This window comes from Ciconia boyciana, chromosome 16 (assembly GCF_034638445.1).
Source record: "Ciconia boyciana chromosome 16, ASM3463844v1, whole genome shotgun sequence".
NCBI lineage: Eukaryota > Metazoa > Chordata > Aves > Ciconiiformes > Ciconiidae > Ciconia > Ciconia boyciana.
Genome location: NC_132949.1, coordinates 265,144 through 289,388, shown reverse-complemented (window position 1 = coordinate 289,388; position 24,245 = coordinate 265,144). Strand labels below are relative to the sequence as shown.

The following is a 24,245-nucleotide window of genomic DNA, read 5'->3' as shown; positions in this document are numbered from 1 at the left end:
GTACAAATGTAGGATCATTTGGTTGGGGGTTACTGGAATACAGCCCCCTCAAAAAAAGACCTAATTTCAAAATTTGCTGATGCTTGTAATCCCTTTTCCCCCCTCACAGCCAGGGATAAAAATAAAGGCAAGTTACACATGAAACTGATACCAGTTGGCTTCTGATCTCAGCTGGTGAATCTTAACAAAAACTAGCTGCATACAATGCAGTATTTTAAACGCAGTTAGAATTTAATTCTGACTTCATGAAGAGTTGAGAATTGGTATGAATCAGCAATTGGCACACAAAGAAGGAATGGAGCAGGTTAGTTTCACGTTTGCTTTTCAGATTGGGAGTTGGCACTTTCAGAGCATCTTGGAATGTGGTGTGCCAGCTGACAGGTCGGAGTACAGTTGGTGAAGTAAGCCTGTAGTTGTTTTGTTCAGCAGCTGTTCCTGAGACACCTTGATGATTCTTAAAAATAAAAAGAGGACCTTCAAACTGTATAGGTGTAAGAGATTAACTTGCAAATAGTTGTGCAGAATTATATGATCAAATGTTTCACCAAAATCTAGCCTAGTAAATTGGTTATTCAGAATTAAGTGCAAACAAGGAAAAGGGACTAAACCTGAACATGGGATCTCTTGGATCTAAGCTTATTTCTTTACTTACAGGAAAATATTTTAATTGTTTTCTTGAATTTATTGTTTCATCTTAAATACAAGTAGATTTTTTTTTTTTGCACCCACTACTCCTTTTAAAACACCAGTCTGCAATGCCAGTTCTTGAATGATCTGAAACTTCTCAGTTTTGTTTTGTTTCCCTGTTGCTAATTAATACCCATTAATTAATTTCTTGTGCCAGCATTATTTTTCAGCTTCGATAGCTCTACTCCCTCCCTGGAGTAATCACGTCCAACTTTAGTCTCCATTTTATTGCATTAACAAGTCCATCTCTCCTTGAGTAGTCTGAGCAAACATTCCCCTGCTCTTCTTAGTATCCTTTCTGGTATCTGCTGTAGTGAACTTATTTTTAAATTTGTACAAGAAAAGTAATTTTATACAGTGTTGTTGCTGATGCTCAGTAATTCCATACATGAGATTTTGGGGTAGGAACCACAGGAGGTGGGGAAAATGCTGTGGGCAATACATGGAACAGTTGAGCAATTCTCATCAGCCCTGCTTGGACCTTTCGCTTTCTTAATAAAATAAAAATACATCTTAAAATTACAAAAGTGACAGCTTTTCTTCTTCCCATGTATGTAGAAAACGCCTGGAAGAAGCTCCACTGATGACAAAATCTTTGAGGGAGGCTCAGCTGAAGGAAAAGTTGGAGCGTTACCCAAAGGTAGCCTTTGCTCTTTTTCCAATCTGACTGGCTAGTCCAGACTTGGGGGTTGAGTAACTTTGGGAATCAATTGTGATCAACAGGATCTTAAGCTGCTTATAGGAAGACTTTCCAAATTCCTGTCCCTGTTAATTGTTTGTGGGACTTGCATAACAGTTGTACCATGTAAAATCAGCTGGCCTGTAATGATATGGTTGAGTGGCGGGCGATATAGCTCCTTTTATTTTGTTCCAGATGTTTCAAAACCCTTATGTTGTGCACATGTCAGTCTGTATGACTGAGCTTTCCTATCTGCCTCTGCTCTATAGACTCTTACCTTTTGATAGTATCTCATTACAAGTTAAATGATAAGATGTTACAGATTGGCGATACCTTACTCTGTAAATACGAGCCTAATGCAGTTTCTGTCTTTTGGTGATTTACTGCAAGAAAATAAGAGATTAAGTTCCCAAGTTAAGTCCTTTCTAACCAATGCTGGAAATAGAATGGTACGAGTTAATTCAGATGTATAGCAGGAGGATTCCTGCTGCTATGGATGCTTCAAGATACTGATACACTGTCTATACCTGTCCATGGGTGACTTTCTGCTTTGTTTGTGCATCACTTAGCACAGGGAGCTCCTGCTCTCTGAATAAGTGCTGCTGCATTGTACGTCATACTGTTTCTATAGATCAGCTCTCTTAGCGCCTTTGAAAGCCAGACAGCCCATGGTCTCTGAGGAGCTGCACAGTAATTGTTAGCCCGTATGCTATTCTACCCCTGTAAATATCTGAAATCTCCCCATTTAAAAAAAACACAACCTTGCTCACAAATTCTAAGCCAAGGACAGGTGTTACAGAACAGCCATAAACAATTGACCTAATGTGCTTTGCTTCTGACTTAGGTGGTGTTGAGAGTCCTTTTTCCAGACCGTCATGTTCTACAGGGGTTCTTCCTTCCTAGTGAAACTGGTAAGAGCAATTTCCACTTCCAGTCTCTGTAGCTGCAGCTAACCTCTCTCATCGTTGATTAGTTGCATGACAAAAGACAGTGGCTCTGGACAGAACTTTCTGCTGTCCAGGGAAGTAATACTGCTCTGAAAAAGCAGCAGTAACTAGTTACGCTGTCCTTACAGGGCCCCTGAACTGGATGAGAAAAGGGTCTGGGGCACTTAACTTAGTTAAGGGGAATTTATTTCCAGGACTACTTGATGGAGACTGTCAGGCTACTTGATGGCAAAATATTTGTGCTCAGGAAACTGTCCCACTTGATATCCCATTGTTTGTGTCCGAATGGTATGCTACTGAGATGAGTTTGGACACTTCCTCTATGTTAAAGCTTTAAAAGTTTTGTTGAAAAAACAGCAATGTCGCCCCCCAAACCCGAAAAGCCAGGAAGAAGAAAAAGAAGCTGTAATAAGAATAACAGGGGACGAAGCTTTCTGCCTCTGTCACTTCACAAAAGGCAGTCAGACCATACACCAAGTAGCTCTTACTGTTGTTAATTGAGATGCTCTTATTCTCAGCTGCCAGTGACGGTTACCCGCACGATTTTTTTTATACTTCTGTATGGAACAAGAACTAATAACTAGTTACCAAAGTCTCATGTGGCTGGTCTCTGTAAATCTTGCAGCTGCTATTGGATTTCCTAGGAAGAACTTTACTGGCATCCTTAGATTTTGCTAAGGAACCAGCATGTCTAAGTGTTTGTTTGGGTGTTTTTTTTTTCCTCCAAGATATTTGTAATAGTAACAGTGTTCTTTTGAGGAAAAGGCAATCTACAGACATTGTGGAGGACAGTTCTGCTGGTAGAGGTTAGCCTTTTTGCCCAGCATCTGAAGAAGCAAATGTAATTCAGCAAACCTTTCTCTCTTTTTTTCACAGTTGGCACTTTGAGAGACTTTGTAAGAAGCTACCTTGCAGATGCAGACTTGTCATTTTACTTGTGTGAGTGTGCTGTTCGTAATATTTGGCCTTACTTTACAAAGCCTATTCCTAGCTGTGGTGCATATGGGATCTTGTGATGCCATGAGGTATGACCTGGGAGGAATTCCTTCCCTAAATACAGCCTCAGAGTGCAAAGAAGGTGTAACCTGCTCCTTTAGCCACATTATACGTCTGTCTAATAAGAAGCCTATGTGGGTAGCGTGAATGTGTCACTCCTTTAAAGAGCAGTAATCCCTCCCATACCTGCTGTATTTATTGTTTTGGTTGCTGGGTGGTCCTGTTTTGTAACTTGTTTTTTAACTTCAGTTGTTGCACCTCCCAGAATCATCTTGAACGATGAAAGTTTGACACTCTTTGAGGTAAGGACTCACTTGTGTGCTCTGTGATTCTCTCTGACTTGCTGCTCCCCTTCACCCTCCCATACGCTTTAGTTACTTGTAAAAGAAGCTGTATAATGTTGTGATCCCTGTAGACTTCTGCTTAGCCAAGACTAATGGAACCAGGTGTTTTGGAGCACAAGCTCTTCACCAGAAGAGGTCCACCTTGTGCAACAATATGCACTGGCATGTTGTGGCAGGGTTGGGGGGGTCGCATTGTTTCATACGCACACTCAGTGCCTTACGGAGTCTGAACTGCTTTTGATCTTGAAACATTATTGCAAGAGCTGAGCTAATGCGAGTTTGCTCTATCTGTAGTTGGACTAGCGTAGTAGGAGATGTGATACTGGATTTGGATAGGTAACTGTTTTCAATTTCTGCAGCAGAAGCTAGAGGCCATAGTAGACAAAAATCTGACCTTTTTGATAATCACTATGTGAGAAATTTTACACCAGCTTGTACATTGAGGAATACGTATTCTCTATGTGTAACTTTTCTCAAAGGCTGAAATTTAGTTTTTCAAATCCAGATTCCTGGAGGTTCTTTGCAATTGTCACATAAGGTGGTCTTGAAGTCTCTGGCCAGAGACTCTTGGCTGTGTAAATCACATGCGTGTTAAGAGACTGATCGAGTGATTTTTGCCACTGACTTTGCCCCAAACTCACCATCTTTAAAATGTGCTGTCATTCAGGGAGAGGGATAGAGAAAGGGACCTTTCAGGCAGCATGGTGAATTAGGTAGGGATTAGCATGCCTCTGAAGTTGTTTGTAATGGAGCTTTCCAAATTCCACAACTTCCTGACCAGGTCATGCGGAAGAGATACACGTGCAGCTGCTTTTAGACTATTGAATGTTCAGGGAAGCAACGTGTGGATCTCTGTGTTCACAGTGGGAAGTCTCTCCCCTTCCTAATACCTTGTTAAGAATTCTTTGCTGAAATTTGAAGTTTTGGGAGTGGTTTCATTGATGTTGGAGTTCCTTGTGTTGTCACCATGCCTGTGACAGGTTTAGCTTCCTAGGGAGGCCTGAGCCTCTTGGGGATGGCAGCCCTGCTTGGTTCTGTGGTTCAGGAATTGCTAAGCAGTAGCTCTTGGCCTCCGCCCAGCTTCACAGCCTGAGGACTGCTCTGTTTCTATCAGCCTTCCTACTCTCTGCTTGACCGCGGCCTCTGTTCGAACGTGCAGTGTGCATGGCTGTGCTTCTCCCACCGACAGGAATGGGACAGTGTATGTGTTGGTAAGACATAATGTCATTGTGGGTGGGGAGAACAATGATTTTTCTTTTCAAAGCCATTTTGTATTTTTTAATTAATAACGAAAATACCAGCGGAAAGCACTTTGTGTCTTTGAGCCAGGAGATTTTGCCATTTGGGCATGAAGGCAGTTCCCCCAGCTTCCTCTGACTTGTGCCATCTCACCCACATCTGCCACCCAAAACCCTGTCTCAAGGCACACGTGGTAACCATGATGGGAAACGCAAAGGCCAAATCTTGTCTTCAGATTTCTGAGAAATCCCATGAAGGGGAAACTGGCTATGGTTGCATTGCTAATGATATATTTGGAAAACATTCAGAGGAACAGCAGATAATAAAAAATGTTCTGCACTTGTTAGCAGTTCTGAGGCAAAGGAAGCAGCTGTAGAGCTGTGACTAGTACAGACTGGTCTGACATGGCACATGCGCACTGCTCTCAGCCTTTGTCTCCTTTTTTTTTTTCCTTTCTTTTTTTCCACCCTTTCTTTTTTTTTGGTCCTAAGCTGTCATGTCTGAGCACATCCCTCACCTAGAGTTCCTTTACACACATTTTCTAACATGGTTTTTGGAAAGCTTTTTTCATCATTCCAAAGCATGGTCTCTCTGCAGCTCTCGCCAATAGAGGTCTCCTGCATAAAAAGGGTGTTTTTCTGTCTTTTTCTAAGATTTGGCTGGGATGTGTTCCCAGATTTCCTGTCTCAGCCTCCAGACTTGTGTCCCTACAAAATACACTGCTTTCTTTTCAGTGTCTCTGTAGGAAGTGATATTCTCTCCCACCCCGTATGCCACATTTTCCTCTAGAACCTCATGGACTTCAAGTTTCGACACTATTTATTTTTTCTTTAGGATGGGCTTTTTCTTGTTAAGTACATCCTAGATGCTGAAGACTCAAAATCTGCCCCTGTAATGAACCTTTTTTCTATTCTCAGTTCATTTTCTATTGGATGTTTTGTTGCTCCTTCAAATTCAAGGTACTTACCTTTCTGATGCTGCTTTCTTCCATTGTTTTCTGTCACTGTTGGAAAATACCCTGTCTGCTCACATGCCTGTCCTTACCACCTTGAAATCTCCTGTGACCATTCTCTTCCTCTTTTTTAGTTAGCTCCTATATCCTTTGCATACCATACTCATTCCACAAAGAAAAGGAGGTTTCTCTGGCTTTTCAGTAAACTCGAATGCAGCACCCTCTTTGGCCTATATTTGCCTCCTATTCATCCAACCTCTGATGCTGTCTCCAGTCTCTGTTGTTAGCTTTGGTCTGTCTTCTAAATAAAGTTCAAAATCCTCTGCTTACCTATATTTACCCCTTGCCCACCTGCCCCCCCGCAATACTGTTCTTTTATTTTGTCTTTTTCAGCATACATCTAATGTTTCAGAAGACATCCAGAGAAACATAACTTGTTCAGTGAAACACCACAGAAATAATTATGTCTCCCTGTCTTTGAATCAGAAACTTTATACCAGGAATTTTGTTTAATTTGCTGTGTTAAAGCCTTTGTTCCGTACCTGGCACCATTACTTGTGCTTCTTACGTGCGTGGCAATTTCCCAGTTTCCTAGTTGTGACATTTACTGTGGAATTCATTCCTCACAGCAGCTCCCTGAAACATATAAAAATGTGTTAAATTAGTGCTCTGTAAAGACTTTGAGGTTCCTTACAGTCCAGTCTTTTAGACTCCTTTAGAAATCACAACTTGATTAAGAGCCTGGTCAATTTTAGTGTCAAACATCTTCAGTTTGTAGTGGCTTTCCTGAGATGGAAGTGCTTGCTGCGTCACATGGCAAAGGTGCAAAGCCTTGACACTAATACAAAACTGGGATTGTTCAAGATATGGTGCTCAAAACCTGAACGTTCTCCTGCAAATTGAGTGTTTTAAGGAATGATTTTTTCATTTCTCACTTCCTCTGTGTCAACACAAAAGAAGAATAACATGCAGTTAAGATAAAGGGTGGCAAATCCAAAGTTGATTTAAGAATTTTTTTATTTTCATGCAACATGTAGTCACAGTGTAGTCTAATTAAACTGTAATTAGAAAGTGGTTGTGTTGAGAATTTGGGCATAATTAAAGAAAAATGGATTTTTAAGCATAATCTAAGTATTCGGAATCATTACAATTATTTGCAAAATGTGGAAAGCAAGTAAAATCTCATGCTTAAAATATTTTTAGGGATTGTAATATGACATTATGAAGAGATTATTATCACATTACTTAACAGTTGCATGACTTGGCATTTTCTTCTTAACCAGCTGGCTCAGTGTAGGTAAATGTAGTGATGCATGTGCGGGGAAAAATAATTTGAACTTCATATGCATCTCGGTGAGCTCTTGGGTTGATTGTTACTGCTCTGGAGCGAAGTCTTAAGGTGATGAAATCATCAGCTCATTACTGAATAGTAGTCAAAACCGAAATGACCTCCTTCCTAAAATCCAAAGTATTGGGAACAAAATAGATAGCAAAATAAAGAACATCACTGTGTCATTGTATGAAACCAGGGTTTGCTCACATCTTGAGTCGTGTACAGATCTGATCTCTCATCTTAAAAGGAACTCGTAAAGGTGCAGAGAAGGGGAGTGAGGATCATCAGAGGTCTGGAATGGCTCCTGCATAAAGAAAGACTAAGTAGGCTAGGACTTGTCAGTCTGCAGAAGATGTGACTGGGAAAGAAATAACGTATCAAGGAGAAGCTGGAAGGAGTTGATTTCTTAGTCTCTCCAGTACAAGAGTGAGTGGCATCAAGTGAGGCAAGCAGGAGCTGGAGTAGATGGAAGAAGGTAGTTGTTCATGCAACAGAAAACTGAAGCGTGGAATCCCTTGTCACAGTGTGCTATATGCTAGAAGTATATACTGGTTCAAGAGAAGTTTGTACAAGTTCAAGGAAGATATCTACTGAGGGTCTCTCTTAATATATAGGAACCATCTCAGGAAGCTGCTGAACTGAAAATTGTTGCTAGCTAATAGTACTAGGGGGAAGTATCACCTATAAGCAAAGAGCAAAGGATACTCTTCTCTGTGCATCTGTGGTTTTGCTCACTGTTAGAGACAGGATACTGGCTGGATTGAATGGACTTTTGGTCTGCATCCATTTGTTCTTATGTCCTTGTGTGTTGCTGGAGGTGGACTGACCAGGCTACCTTGGCAACTTACCTGACCCAACAGCAATTCCTATATTGACTCAACTACCCTATAGATTGAATTATAATGGACTAATACACATGAAACAGTACACAATTTCATGTATAGCAGAGGATTTAAACTGGTATATATGACTCGTTTCTTTGAATATCCTGGAATAATTAAGCCTTTGTAACTTTACTGCCTGTAAGGGGTTTAAGTTTTTTTTTCAGCTGTATAATTTCATTAATAGAACTACTTTGTGTATAATTCTCCCAGTTTTAAGGAAAAAAAGAAAAAAATACAGAGTGTTTGAGCCTTAGACTTCTGGAGAAAACAGATGATAATATCAGTGGAATGTGTTAGATTTTCCTTTCCTATGTGACATCCTGTGTAGCATTTCACATCTGTGAAAAAACGGTGCAAAGTATAAGCAACTTGTTCATGAGATGGTGTGTTGTTCTGTATAGTGCCAGTGATGATGTGACACATATAGGTAATGAAAAATGAGTATGTGAAACAATTAAGGGCACTGCAAACTCCTTCTTAACCCGGTGTCCTGTAGAAACTTTTTTTTTGCAAGCTAGTTTTTATTATTTCAAGAGAGACATTTCTGCTGAAAACCCTAAGGTGGATGTTTGTCATTTTAAAGGAACTTTATCTGAGTAATTTAGAGAGTAGATGCATAGCTGCTGATTACAGCTGAGTTGGCTGAGCGGGACTGCTGTCCCGGTTATTCTCACATCTGTCACCTGGGCTGCTATTTATTTCATTCTACATGAGTTGGGTAAATATAAACAGTTTAAGTAACAGACATCTGCATGCTCAGGTCTCTTGACTGAAGTGGATTAGAGTCTCATAACATGCAAATCCAAGTGATTGTTAATATCTTGCCATGGGTGGTAGTGATGGGCTGAAGAAAGTAACCTTTTCAGGGGTATGGTTTTAGCTAGAAGGAGATGTGTGTCTGCAACATCATGAGAATAAAGGTTTTGCTCACGTATGTCGCTCACACTCTACAAGAGTTTGATGATGTAGTTATGCCAATGGACCCAAGAAAATTTTTTTGCAGGAGACATTGCTAAAGTTCGTGGTGAGTTTATAGAACTCACTTTTCAGTTTTGTGGTTTTTTTTTTTCTCCTTCTGCAGTTGAGTATATAAACTTTGCAAAGTTTATACTTGCATTGTAGCTTGTCCCCATAGTCCATCTGGTGCAGAAACCTCAGATGGTTGGAAATGTGTATGCAGCTATAGGTATTTAACTTTCTAGATTTTTTTCACCATGCACATTCAGTGTGACATTTCAAAATGCTATTATTTTCAAAAGTTCATCCCCAGAATTAGGAAAGCCCATCCAGTTCATCACAGCTGACTTGCAAAAATGAGCTGGTGGTGAAAGGAGCAGGCCAGAGCATTTTTGTAATCAAGTTTTTTTTTTTCTTTAAAAAAAAAAAGAAAAGGTTTTTTTAATCAAATTATATTCAAGGAGGCTTTAGCCTTGACTACAGGGCCCTAGGGCACTGGAAATGAGTGCATGATTTGACCCAAATGCTTGAGGCTAAGTAACACTACTCTAATGAGGGGAGCAGAATAGAGGCTTAGTAATAAGGGAAGATATGTGTCACTGGATTGGCAAGAAACAGCAGGGGAATTTATTTGTTTGAGGAGCAAAGAAATTAATGTATGTTCAGGGTGAGTTGTGAGAAGGGAGAAGGCTGCAAGGGGCTGAGGTGACTTGGAAGGATAAAACAGTGTGAAGAAAGGGAGCAGAAAGAAATCTGTGCCTGGACGGGGTTGGGTTCCACTGCCTATTTAGAGTTTTAGATTTTGGGGCAATGGGTTCTGTGCTGCCAGTAATGTATGCTGGGGGAGGGGCACACGAGCATGTGCATTAAAGCCTTGAAGTTGTTTGATGCAGCTGGGTGTAAAATGGTCATTATGTAAAATGGGTTTGCAGACTGGAAGAGCTGTGTTTAATGCCAGTGGCCATGTACCCTGTGTCCCTTGCCTGGGGCCCTTCAGCCCTTTCAGGTCATGGTCTGTTATGGCAGGAATGATTCTGTGTGTTTATAAATATTTTATTTGGATGAAGCATCAAACAGGAAAAAACAATTCCTGCTGAGAACTTGTCATACCATTCTGGTTACCCGTTTTGCTTGTCAGAGACCACAGTGCTGTAACTTACTAGGATGATGCCTCATGCCAGTTTAGGTCGGCTGATTCCGGGTGAAGCTTTGCTCCCCGTTTCCAGTGTAAATCCTTTTTCATCTTTAACTTTCACCTTCAGTCAGTGAAGGCCCCATGCCATAATGTCTTCTGCTTGGATAGGCTTTCCCTTCTGCTGCAGATCTGAGTGCTTGGCAGGGGCTGAAGGGGGCTTTCTTCTCTGGGAAGAAACGGGTGCGGAAGTTGCTCTGGCTTTCGTGTCCCTGGCAACTGTGTTATTGTTGGATGCCCTTTTTATAGGCGGCTGTTACTAATGGGGCTGCTTTGCCTGAGCCTCAGTGCTCTCAGTAAAAATGGCACTGGCCCAGACCAGGAGCAAGAGAGGTGATATTTCTGGTATTGGGCCAGGTGGGGCAGCGCTGGGGACAGGACTTGCTCACCGCTTCTCACTTGCTCTCTAGTATTGCCTTCCAAACTATGAAATCTTCATTCTGGGAAGAAGTTTGTGCAGGTCAGTATCCGCACTCGCTGCAGGGCTGAGGGCTGCAGAGCAGGCTGCAGTGCACTGATTGGGGTTAGGCTCTGCATGGGTGGGTTAGGTGAAGACTTTGCCCCTTTCAGGCGTCATGTGGTCTGTGGAAGGGAAACCTTTAGTCAGAGCTCCCCTTCCATTCCCATTATCTGGAAGGAAAGAGGTGAAAAGACAGAGTCACCTTTTATGCTAAGGTGACCTTGCATAGCTTGACCATCTCCATAGCGTGAGAGCTTGTTCTGGAATAATGCTGTGTTTTGGTAGAATCATAGACTCGTTTAGGTTGGAAAAGACCTTTAAGATCATCAAGTCCAACTGTTAACCTAGCACTGCCAAGTCCACCACTACACCATGTCCCTAAGCACCACATCTACACGTCTTAAATACCTCCAGGGATGGTGACTCCACCACTTCCCTGGGCAGCCTGTTCCAGTGCTTGACAACCCTTTCAGTGAAGAAATTTTTCCTAATATCCAATCTAAACCTCCCCTGGCGCAACTTGAGGCCATTTTCTCTTGTCCTATGGCTTGTTACCTGGGAGAAGAGACCAACACCCACCTGTCTACAACCTCCTTTCAGGTAGTTGTAGAGAGCGAGAAGGTCTCCCCTCAGCCTCCTTTTCTCCAGACTGAACATCCCAGGTCCCTCAGCTGCTCCTCATCAGACTTGTGCTCTAGACCCTTCACCAGCTTTGTTGCTCTTCTCTGGACACGCTCCAGCCCCTCAATGTCTCTCTTGTAGTGAGGGGCCCAAAACTGAACACAGTATTTGAGGTGTGGCCTCACCAGTGCCGAGGACAGGGGGACGATCACTGCCCTAGTGCTGCTGGCCATGCTATTTCTGATACAAGCCAGGATGCCATTGGCGTTCTTGGCCACCTGGGCACACTGCTGGCTCATATTCAGCTGGCTGTCGACCGATGTCCCCGGGTCCTTTTCTGCTGGGCAGCTTTTCAGCCACTCTTCTCCAAGCCTGTAGCATTGCATGGGGTTGTTGTGACCCAAGTGCAGGACCTGGCACTGAGCCTTGTTGAACCTCATGCAACTGGCCTTAGCCCATGGATCCAGCCTGTCCAGATCCCTCTGCAGAGCCTTCCTACCCTCCAGCAGATCAACACTCCCGCCCAACTGGGTGTCATCTGCAAACTTGCTGAGGGTGCACTCGATCCCTTCATCCAGGTCACTGATAAAGATACTAAACAGAACTGGCCCCAGCACATAGCCCTGAGGAGCACCACTGGTGACTGGCTGCCAATGCGGTACATAGGATGCAAAGGTGAATGAAGTGCTGTGGAGCATGCGGTTCTTCTGGATGCTGTAGGGAAAAGGGAGCACGGGTAAAGTAATGGAACAGCTAATTTCTCAAGCGTTTTTTGTGGTATCTTTTTTTGGAGGATGTGTGAAAGGTTGAGGAGGGAGGTTGTGTTTATCAGCAGTACAGCTCTTTAAGGTTCACAGCTTTTGCTCTGGGTGCTCTGTGTCAGTAGTGTTAGCAATAGCCTGCTGGAATGTTTTGGACCTGATGTGGTTCCCTTGCAAAGATGCCTGCACATCACCTGACACTTGATTTTAATGGGAGATTTCTTAGATGACTAAAGATCTATGTTTCTGTTCAAAACAGGTCTTCCAAAACAGGTACTACCATGTTGTATCTAGCCATTCTGGATTTTGTCAGCATTTAACTTTCATATTATGAGGCTGTTCAGTCTTTCATACACATCTTACCTGAGCAGAAGATAACATACCAAAACAGAGGTAAACTGTAGGTGCTTTGTAGAACGTTTCTGGAGTGTGTATTCATTTCAGGAATAAAGTAACTTTCAGAGGAAGCAAAGGCAATCATAAGGAAGATTGCACTGAAATCTAATTATCTCAGTGATAACTGTGAGCTATAATTGAAACGGTATGAGCCTTAGAATTCCTAACTTTCAAACATGAGATTTTTGTCTAATTGCCCTGTTCCATAAATGCTTTTGCATTTTTTTTTAAATGTGATTTATTCTCCTTTTGCTCTCAGGGACTTGTTAGATTCTTGTTCCCCAAATATGGTGCTTAAACTCTTCAGAAACAGAAAACCAAAGAGTAAAGGAATAGAGGGTTGGCTTACAGCTTCTGCACAGTCCATTCTTGGTTTTCTAGGTTGCCTTGTGTCTTCTCAAAATACATGATGGTGTCATGTCTAAACATAAGTGGACTGTTATTATTACTTTTAAGTAGGACTGTTGCAGAGAAGCATCTAATTATTTATTCCCTTCAGTTTAGTTGTAGGCTACTTGCCTTCTGTTTTCTCCTTTTTTTTTGAGAAATGCCTTGGTACATAGGGAATTCTAGCAGCATCCTCCACGGATATGGGATTTCTCTTGATGAACTTCAGAAGGATTTTACTTATGGTCTTTGCTGAGACTGTCAGAGGCAGAGCCTTGCTTGAGTCCAAGCACAGAGTGTTCTGGACACTGACCACTGCCAGTCCAGATGTTTTAGGAACTTACTGTCATGGAGACTGCATGACTTCTGATGGTATCGCAACCCCACCCTCCGTTAGGGTAGAGTTGCTTCTTCTGTGATGTGACTGGGAGTTGGTTGTTTGGGATTGCTTGTCCAATGTCAGACAAGAATCATGGGAGTTTTACCTAGCTTTCCCAGGTCTTAAGGTAGCAGTAGGTTATCCTCCACTCTACAGACTGCCTTGGTACTGTCTATAAGAAAAAGTGGATGGTGTCTGAGGCAGTAATGTGAGCACATTTGAGCATTCAAATATTTATAAATGACTGGAATTTGTGCTGAAGCCAGTAACAGGAGTCACTGCAGATGGTGGAGTACCATATTACCAACGCTTCTGCTCTCTCTCTACTCTCTCACTCCATTCAAGCTGATAAGATTGGAACCACATTCATTAAATCTGATCGCTTACAATGAAGGGAGAACCTTTACGCTGCAAGCAAAACTGGGAAAAAAGACAAATATTGTCAACTTGTTTGCCAAGATACTTGGGCTGAAAGAACTGTCTGAAGTGAATTCTCCAAAAATATGTGTGTATTTACAGTATAGTGAGCACACAGATTGGCAGCAGTGTGGAGTTTTTGGAACCCATAAAGACTTCAAGGCATTGCTTTGATTTTTTTGTTATTGCTGTTTTTGCTGGCTGCCTTATCCTCATGTCCCTTGAAGTGTTTTATAATGTTCTGCTCTCCAGAACTGATCAACTGCAGGTTTCCCTGTTGTAGCACTTGGCTTCGGGTTCCTTATAGCTCTAGTTGCTTATTTGTGTTTTTCTAGGCTAGCTGAGCTTTTCAGAGTTGCTTCTTCCCTTCTTTCTCCTCCCAGAAACAGGCGCTTGTGTAGTGCATGTCTGGGGTGCATTAGTGGAAAAAATCATTGATTGCTGAGTTAATAGTAGGAAAGAGCAGAAGGTAAGAAAACCAGCCACTGGAAAAGTCAAGGCAGCAAAGAGGGCAGGAGGCCATCATCTGTCTTCAGAGGAGCTGAAGGAATCCACAGGCTTCCACATAAATATTTAGATCTTCTAATCAGATCTTAACAGTGCACCAAGTGTTTCCTCTGGCATGTTCTGTGGGGCAGAAATCCAGACGAGCTGTTTGTTCCTTTCTTTGCCTTTGGTTCTGTTTCCATATCCTATTTGTTAATGCCAGTTTGGGCAACACATCTGGCATGCTTATTCAGTGAAGCTGACTACGAATCGAGCAGTGTGAAGCCTTCTCTGCTTTTGGCAAGAGTCTGAATGCAATTTCAGAAAAAATTACTTCATCAGAGTCAGTCCGTCAGAGGTATTTCCAGTGGCAGGCCTTGCGGTTATTCTACTCGCTAGCAAAGAAAATTGCAATTAATAGTGAAATTCATCCAGCCCAGGGGATGGCATTCACCTTCCTGTATGAAGTCTTAGCCCTTTACTTATCCGTTCAGGATTTTCTCATCTGACTAGCTTTTGGTAGCAATCTTACCTCCTGTTTGTCTTGCAAGGTCTGTTAACCAAGCTCGCAAAGGCTTCTTGCTTCTTATGCTGACTTTGAGTACGGCTAGGTACTTCAGCTCGGATGAGGGCCTGCCTTGTGTGACTGAGTTTAGAGTGGAAATTCTGCCAAAAATGTTCTCTCTTCTACTGTCAGTTTTGGAGGCCAGATCTTTCTGATCTCAGCTCAAGGGCTCAATGAATGCTCTTTATACCTGGATTCCTTCTTAAGTGGCCTTCTCAAAATAGTGCTTTCAAATCTTACCTTTGCCTTATGAATTTTAAAGGTCCCCTGCTCTAGCTGGATCAGACCTTCTCCATATTGGCTGCAGAATATCTATCTTATTTGGCAGTTGCAGTCCACATTGAGCAGCTTTGTTCTCAGGTTATAAACATGAACCACTTAGTCAGTTTGCCCCTTTCACCATGACTGTAGTGTTTATTTCTGTTTCAGCGATGCTTTGCAGTTTTGCTGGAGAAGCTTTTGATCCACCGGCTTTCTGGTTGAATTTTCCAAGAGCTAGTTTATGTGTTTGGGGTGTGTGTACTATGCAGTATTTCATGTTGGTAGCTTGGGTTTCTCCTTCCATGCGCGTGTTCCTTTGAAGTGCTTATTTTCTTATTCATCTTTTAACATCAAACTAACAGCAGACCTGTGGCACTCTAATCTTTTCAGATCATGTAACGGAAAGAATGCTTCTCGTTCTGGCAGCTGCAAGTTTCCCTTAGACAGCAGTCTCTGCCTGCTCTGAAAGCATCCCTCTGTCAGTGAACAGAATAACTGCATGGTACTAATGTATGTATTTTGCAATACTCTGTTCTAGGATTTTTTGAATGTGTGTGTCTGGAGATACCTAGTGAAGGAGGAAGTATTGAGATGTTATTTGGGGAGGGTTCTGCCTGAAATCTTTTCTGTGCTCTAGAGAGCAAGTTACTAAAACATGCAGTAAAACAAAGCAGAAATGTCTCTCTTGTGTATTGCAGTTGGATTCACAGGGGAATGTTGTTCTAGTGTAGATATTTTTATCATGGAATGCAAGATGCAGTAGCCCCAGAATACCACTCTACAGCCAGGATGCCCTGCTGTCATAAACCACGCTCACCGCTATGGTGTCTGAGTAACTGCACTCTGAGTGTCTCAAATAAAACTATGAGTTACTTAGCTACACAGTTTTAAATGTGGCTTTATGAGTAACAGGCTGGTCTTCAGATTTCAGAAATGGAAAGCGTTCATTTAAACTTCTGCAACTGTAACTAAGTAAATTGATGAAGCTGTGTTATTTAGATCTTTTTAAAATCTGAGGAGTTGGTCATTTGGAATGATACTCCATAAATGGGGAGGACAGTAAGCAGGACATTGGCTTTCTCTACTTCTTGCCTCATCAGTGACTTTCTGATCCCTTCAGAAAAAAGCTGTCCTGCAATTAAGGCCTTGGATGGCACTCTGGAGACTTACATACTTAGTTCTCATTTCTGCTACTGCCATCCTGTGTGACCTTGAATAAGTTATTTAATCTCTTTAGGTCTCAGTTTGTCATCTGTACCAAAAAAGAAAAAAAACCCCAACAAACAACAAAAAGCAAAAACCAAACAAAAAAAACCCCCAAAACCCAACCAACAAAAAACCCCAAAACATCATACTTTCTTACATTTTTATTCATATTGCATGTTGCTGCTCATTACATATATGTAATTGCAGAATGGGACACCATTTTCAATTGGTTTTCTAGGTGCTGTTGCAATAAAAATAATAATCTGACTCTATCTTGTAAATATGCCGTGCACAGTGTGATTTGAACATTATAATTCGATAGATTAATAGCATCTATTTTCCCAGTCAGAATGGCATTGTATATTTGGCTGGAAATCAAAGCAGCAAGGAAGAGAAATGCTGGATATTTGAGTATAGTAACTAGCTGTTGACTCATTCATATTGTAGTAATTCTTCGCATATAACTGAATGGAGCACTTTGAATATTTGTTTCAAACAGCCTGTGATTCTTTCGGTCAATCTGACAGGCTCAGTGTGACTCTAAGAGGTTTCTAAATCTGTTTTGATTCACAGATATTCTTATAAGAATCCTATGCAGTGAGGTTAAGAACTGCAGAGTTCTTCTAGAGATATTAATGTATGCATTAGAACAACAGCAAATGAGGAAATACCAGCTGACTTGAGAATATAGTTTTCAGCTAATGGTCTGCCCAGTATCTGATCTTTGCATTCTTAGCAGTGTTAGAGAATACTAAAGGCTCCAACTTCGGGTTTGTATGTTTTCCTGGACTGCAGCTACTAAAGCCTTCTCATCTTTATGCCAAGACATTCCTTGGCCAGTGGGATCATTCCACTGGCCTTTTTTTTTTAAAATGTGAAATTGGTGCTGATTTAAATACTTTTGTGTTACAAAAAAAAATCTCAGACAGCAACATGTCCTGCCAGTGACTGGCTGGAGAATTCCTGGGGTGATCAGTGAGATGTAGCTAGCTGCCTTCTGTACTGAACCATCAGGAAGTGCTGAAATTGGGATGGTACCTGAGAATTCTGCAGAAAGGAAGCTAAACAAAGGGTTGTATGAACGCACCAATAGTCTATCTGAATTGAAGAAACAGAACTTACTGGATGTAAATTTGGCAAGAGGGGACTCTGTGTTGGCTGACCCCTAGGAAGGATAGGGATGCAGGGAAATGAGTCATGGGAAGGAGGTTGCATTCTGTATACTTGTGAGCTGCTGTCTAGTTCCTTTAAGTTTCTTTCAATCCAATGTTTCAGTGCAAAATCTGTTAGACTGACGTTTTGCCAGCAGTGGGAAATGGTTGTGGAGGTGGATCCTGAAACTTAGAACTATGGTTATTTGTCAACCTGTGAGTAAATAGGGTAGAGATTTATATTGGGGCACATTCTGTCTGTGTGTTTGTGTGGTTGTGCCTGTCTAGCTCTTGGTCTGTGTTTCTTGCTCTTTTTCTCTTTGTGCCTCATGCGGGCCCTGCCATGAATTTTCTCTGACCCCTTGGGGCCATTCGCACATGAAGCTTTGATGTGTGTGCCCAGGGCTTGATTGACAAGGAAGTTTCAGTGGCGGCAGCAGGGAAACGAAGAGAAAAGGGCAGGGCTTTGAACTAAAGGGCTTTGAGCTCTGAGATGCTGTGCTTACTTATCTCCTTCAGAATGTTAATTATTTACCAAGATAATTGGTCGGGAGGGGAAAAAGAGAGAGGGGAGGTTATTAAAAAATTCCAACACTAACACGCTACAAAAACCTCATTTTCCAACTTGCAGCTGGCATGAAAAGGATGTTGTGTGTAAAAGGGCTTGAGTGTATGTGTGTTGGGGGGGGTCCTTTTTAAGGCACCCATTTCCTATATAGAGGGATCCCTTCAGACGAATGCAGCGGAAACATCAAAGCTCTTGCGAGAGTTTTCTCTGGGGTTTCTAAACCGTGTCTGGTACTTTTTAATTAAAAAAGTTTATGGAGAGCCGTCTTTGTGACTGGAGCAGGCAACCTTAGGCCCTGTTGATTGAGGAACGAAATGTTAAAAAGACCTAATAAATAATGATTTCTGCTAAAATGTCAGTTCAAGGATGTGAAGATGCCTGGCACTTTAGCAGGAGCTGAGACTTGGAGTAGACTGATAAATGTCTCCTGCTTCAGTTTAACATAATGTAGGCCATACTGTATGTGAAAGTCTCCTACAGCCTTTGGATTAAGGTAAAAAAATTTGTAATACCACATACTCATTTGCAGTTTGTACTCGGGAACATAGGTGAAGCTGTTTCATTTTGCCTCCAGTTAATACAGTTTTATTAGTCTCTGTAGTAGGTAGCAATCCACAGACTCCCCCATGAAGATCAGGGTTCCTTTGAGTTCTGGTAATTGCTGTGCTGGATCAGGTCCAAGGACTGTCATTCCAGTATCCTGACTGTGCTGATGGTGGCAACAGAGGTTCAAGAAAACTCAAGAGTAAGCAGCCTGCTCTGTACAATTCCTAAGTATGCATTAATGATAAGAACAGGGGCAGTTGCTTGCTTTTATCTTTTTATTTATTTATTGGATCAAGGTGAGAAATTTAGTGTTACTGTTTTGCCAGGGTAAATGCAGACCATTAATCAACATTTTCTGAACAGTTTCTGGCTATGACAGTACTTACCGCTTTTACACTATGATGATTTGGTTTATTTACCTGTCTTTTAGTATAAGGCCTTCCAAAAGCTTAAAATAATTGCTTCAGCTAGTTTTTCTTTATGTAGTATTATACTGATGTGCTCATTCTAGTAATAAGTATGATATTTTTCTTCCAGAATCCTTACTGGTATAGCTGGTTACACCATATCTTATTAATCTGCATATCACCTTCAAACCCTTTTAAAAATACAGGCCTGTGCTTGCAGCAGTGTCTGTTTTTAGCGCAAAGCTTAATAATTTTAAATCTCTTACTCTGCAGTCCCTTGAGAACATTTGGATGTACCATCTGGACATGGTGATGTAGTGCTTTTTAATGTATTGTGTAGTTCCAGCACCAGTTTTTCTACTGCTTCAGTTTCTTTGAGGATGTGGTGTCATACTATAATCACTATAAGTGGCGGAGCAAGCTTTATAGGTAGGTACCCTCCTTGCTTACCTGCAGTTGCTTTTGTGGTTCCTCGGTTGAACTAGTGGGACTGTGAGTCCAGTTCTACAGTTTTTCTGGTGTCCAGTGAAGGACTGAAAGATAATTAAGGGACTGATACATTGTGGGGAGAGGCAGAGAGAGTTGGGGTTGTTAAGCCTGGAAAAGAGAAGGCTCTGGGGTGGTCTTGTCCATGTGTATAATAAACGTGATGGGAAACAGCAAGGAAGATGGGCCAGACTTTTCTCAGTGGTGCCCAATAAAAAGACAAGAGGAAATGGAGAGGAATCACAGGAACTTCCATTGAAATAAAAGGAAAAAAAAAAAACCAAAACAACCAAACCCACTGAAAAGGTGGTCTAACACTGGACAGGTTGCCTGAGCAGGTTGTGGAGTCTCCATCCTTGTTGATATTCAGAACCCAACTGGACATCATGGTCCTGAGAAACCTGCTCTAGCTGACACTACTCAGAGCAGGGGGATTTGGACTAGACAATCTTCAGATGCTCTTTCCAGCCTCAACCTTTCAGTGATTCTGTGGTGGCAATGATGTTGCAGGATATTTCTGGCCCTGTAGCGGCTCAGTCTTACCCACCTTGTAGTTTGTTTCAGATGGAGAACAAAGCTACTCTTCTCCAAGACTCCCTGATGATGAAACCGATCCAAAGACATCATTGAAATTCTCTTGTTTAATTGGGTTCCTTAATCTTAATAATTGGTGCCCAAGCAATTATTTTAGGAACTTCCTTTGTAACTTCTTGTTGTAACTTTTTGATGTTTTAATCTTTGAATTGTATTTTAGCTCTCCAGGTTTCCTTCCGTACATCCATTCTGCTGCTTCATTCCTTATTATTCACCTCAGAAGTATTAGCTACCAAAGTTGAAAGATCTTTGTCATTTTTTAATTATGGGTAAATGACAACATTCGCTACTTTGCGTTAATGCTTGCTTCCCTGCTTGCTGTTTTTAGTTAGGGCTGCACAGCATTTCTAAGACTCCATTTTTCCAAGTCATGTTTACTCAATAGCTAAGAATTCAATAGCTAAGGATTTTACACAAACACTGTATTTTAGAAATCAGCATGCTTAATTTTAACTCTCTCTTTCTAAAATACAGTGTTTGCATTAATTGTTCATATGTTTTTTCATTTCTTATGGTGTTGAATTTTATTACATTGTAATCATTGTTTCTTATTGGCTTGAATCTGATCCTATATATTACTTAAGGCTAGTTGAAAATAATTTCTTTTATGTTTACAATTATTCATTCAGTAGCTCATCATTTGAGCTACTGACAAATTACTTCTCAACAATATAATGCCATTTAATGTGTTAGTATGTTGAACATAATTCATATTTTGTATTTAATTTTATTCAGTATTTATTTATGCAGAGGTAGTTGAATAAAGCTATTTAGCCGTGACAGAAGAGACTGAGTGTAAAGCAATGAAAGGAGAAGATGGTGAGAATGGCCATTGTCAACATAAGTTGTCAGAAGCTTCATCATTTTGATTTGTTGCTATTTAAAATTAGAGAAAAACAAGTGAACTGCAACAAGCCGGATACTATCTGGTGCATTGCATTTGAGTAACTTGAGAGACACCAGTAGCCATCTCATTCTTCCTGTGTGATGGGTATACACCTTAAAATGGGGAAAACTGAAGTATAAAGCAGTATCGTAAATTTACGAACAGGCTAAATTAGGAACCAGGCCTGCTGACTAGAACTGTAAACATTTCTACTTTTCTTCCCTGCCCTCCCCCCCCCTCTTTTTTTTCCTTGCAGAGAGTGTCTCTTCTCTGTGGAGTGGCAGTTAATGGTGGAGTGGCAAAAGCTGACTCTGGCTTTATTGCACTTCTAGGTTGCAGAAGGGAGAGTTTGTTCTCTTAGAGTATGAGCTAATGGGAACTCTGTTTAATGTGTCTTTCATGTATGTGTTTGACCAGAAATTGCTTGTTGTTGTGGAGCACTGAAGAGGTAGGCGAAAAGATAAGATTCAAGGTAACGTGGTGCATACCTTTCTGGGGCCATTCCCAGGAAGACAGGCAGCGTCTCCCCTGTTTGCACTGATGTGGTCAGCCAGGGCACTGTGGCACTATCCTTTTATCATAGGTCTTTCTATATGGAGACAGTACTTAGGAGATCACAGACTCAATTTACATACTTTAATTTGCTTTCACTTGATTCAGTGCTTCATGACCTATATGTGGGGATTTTTTTAAGGTGTGCCACACAGTGTAATTAAAGCACACACTAAATGAATTCTGATTTGGCTGACTGACATCTCAAATAATAGTCAGAGAGGAATTGTTGAAAAACATAGATCACTTATGCTGGTGTTGTGCTGGAATTAGTTTTGGCCACACTGTTCATTATTTTCATCTGGTTTGGAGGTAGATATATAAATACAAAATAATAATTATTAACTTTTGCAGATGAAATAAAGATCATCAGACTGATAAATGCAGACATGAAAAAGGCAGTCCTAAAGTTATCTAGGTCACATAATGAGCTAAATGGATGAAAAAAATGTTTGAATATGGCAATTATTCTGACAAGTGGGAACTAGGAATTCAGGCTGGATTTATAAAGGATAGACTGCATCCTGGAAAGCTGTTGAACCTAGGCAAATTCCAACTAGAGACAGAGTATCAATGTAATAGAATAATCTAGAATAGAATTCTGAGGGCATAGCTGGATTTTCCTTCTCTTACTATCAGCCACTCGGGTCTCGGAAGATTCCTAATCATACTGACATTATCTGCTCAGCAGTGGAGAATGTGGGTGAAATATAATGGTCTGAGATATAGGGACAGGGGAAAACAAATGGCAGGTCATCAGCACCATGAGCACTTACTGTACAGGTCTCATCATCTGTGTGTAGTAGAATAGATCATAGAATTTTGCTTCATGTCTTACTCTGAGTGCCCTGTGCTTTACACAAGCTTAGCCTTTTCTGAGTTATAGATGGTTCAGTGGCCTCGGCTTAAACTGTGAATTTGTCCATAGCTGTCTAACCTGTCTCTAATGTTCACAGTGAACTGTGAAAGCGTCTACAATCAGTGATCTCTTCTTTTTCCATTTTGCTGCAGGCTAAACTCTTTCCAACTGCTGTCATTCATTTTGGATCTGAGGAGTGCAGGGGTGAGTGAATTTCCTCTTGTCTTCGGCTGACTGTATAGCTCCTATAGTAGACCCAAAAGAATTACATCCTTACATTAAGAGTTTTTCTGACAAAAGATAATGCGGTCCTCAAGAATGCTGGTAAATGTTCCGATTCCGAATGTCTGAAGCTCTTCGGAGCTAGCTTAGTCAGATAGCTTGAGCACAAATGTAAACATAGTGCCTTTCTTATGAGATTCGTTAGGCTCTGGAGTAGGCATTGTCTACTATGGGGAGAGGAGTGATAGAAGAATGACTCTGTAGAAGGAAATTCCGTTGTTCAAAATGTTGACTAGACAAATGACTATGAAACACTTTTACAGACTTCCTATTGTAGTGGAGTGGCTGGAGATGGGAGAACAGGTTTGAATCTTTGATACCTCTGGTTTATGCTTAGAATCTCTGTTTCTCCCAGAGATCAAAGCCTGCTCTGGCTTCACTGAAAGTTTCTGAAATGCAGTGAGCACTGAAAGAAAAGATCCTGAGGTTTGAATGATGAAACAGGGCACCTTGAGTCGTGAAAGAAACTGTCATAGTTTAAAAGTGTCCCATGTCAGTTGGGGGAAGGTGATACAGATTTACTATAGTATACAGCAGGTATTTGCTGAGCCAAGAGCTACGTGATTCTGTGGTGATTGATGTCTCTGTTACCAAACAAGTGTTTGGGTTTCATTTTTAAACAGATTGTTACCTGAAATCAGACCTGCTGAGCTCTGCAGTTTCCCCTTCTGCAGCTGATTTATTAGTAGCCAGGTATGTTGGGACTGAATAGAGTTGCAAATGGGTGAGTATTTCAGGGATGGGAAGCATGAAACGAGCCTATCTTACTACAAAGAAATGTGCTCTGAAGATACTAGGACTTAATGTTCTCCTGAAACAGTCATACCATCATACTTGACTTCATAGCTTTGTGAGTCCTTCTTTGCAAAGTAGGATTTCAGTGACTAAATCAAGTAAATCTTAGGGCTTTTATCATGAAAAAGAAGAGCCTTTTCAATCTGACTTTAAAAGTTTAAAGGTGGTGGTGGTACAAGGGGCTATTATGAAAAAATGAAGCTTAATTCTACTTGCTTATTTTCTTCCTCAGATGTTTGTCCAAATCATTAGTTCCTTCTGCTTCGTCATCTTTAGAATCAACAGTTCCATCCCTGTCTGAACCAGAAGTGGGAAGTGACAAGAAGACCGATGAGCAGCCAGAACCAGCAAGCATGCATGAAGCTCCACAGGTGTTGAGAAGGGCCCCTGGGAAAATACCCAAATGGCTGAAGCTGCCAGGTATCATGAAACCAGAGGAGAGCTCTTCTCATTCTGAACTCCCCAGAAAGGCAGGCTCCTCTGTGCCAAACGCATTGGATGTTGACAATATTCTTGAAGATGTCAACATAAGGCTTGCAGGACATTTAGGTCATTGCTTGTCAATCACAAATCAGTTTGTGACTTAAACCTCAGCCTTTGCTGGAGAAGTATCTGAATGTAGGCTCTAGGCAGTGTTGAGTCTGATGTCTAATCCATATGCTTGCAGCACTCTTAACTATGTTCTGGGCTTAATGTGTTGAGTTCTTAACTATGCTAGTGTAGTTCAAATACTAATAGGCATGATATTCTACATACCAAGGGCCCACATCATCTGTTAAACCTCTGTTGTTATTTTTCCTTCGCTGGTGTAGTCTGTTTTAGTACTTTCCTTTCTCTTGATTTTTTTTTGAGTTGGTCTTTTGTTTTTAATCTTCACTGCAAAACAGTAGTGGTTTTCCATAGTTAAGATTGCAACCAAGTTTCCGTTTTGAATTTTTTCTTTGTTTATCCTGATCAGAAAACTGCAGCC

At 41.2% G+C, this 24,245-nt stretch overlaps 1 protein-coding gene across 3 annotated transcripts in view; it reads left to right on the top strand.

Annotated features, from left to right (window-relative positions):
* Positions 1-24,245, top strand: part of ASPSCR1 (ASPSCR1 tether for SLC2A4, UBX domain containing) — a 51,457-nt gene that overhangs the window by 25,291 nt on the left and 1,921 nt on the right. For all 3 annotated transcript variants that reach the window (XM_072881218.1, XM_072881216.1, XM_072881217.1), the window contains 7 exons: positions 1,246-1,327; positions 2,211-2,277; positions 3,190-3,252; positions 3,559-3,611; positions 22,351-22,402; positions 23,104-23,173; positions 23,508-23,695. In XM_072881218.1, coding sequence (XP_072737319.1) covers positions 1,246-1,327; positions 2,211-2,277; positions 3,190-3,252; positions 3,559-3,611; positions 22,351-22,402; positions 23,104-23,173; positions 23,508-23,695 — 575 coding nt within the window. The remainder of the gene's footprint in view (positions 1-1,245; positions 1,328-2,210; positions 2,278-3,189; positions 3,253-3,558; positions 3,612-22,350; positions 22,403-23,103; positions 23,174-23,507; positions 23,696-24,245) is intronic.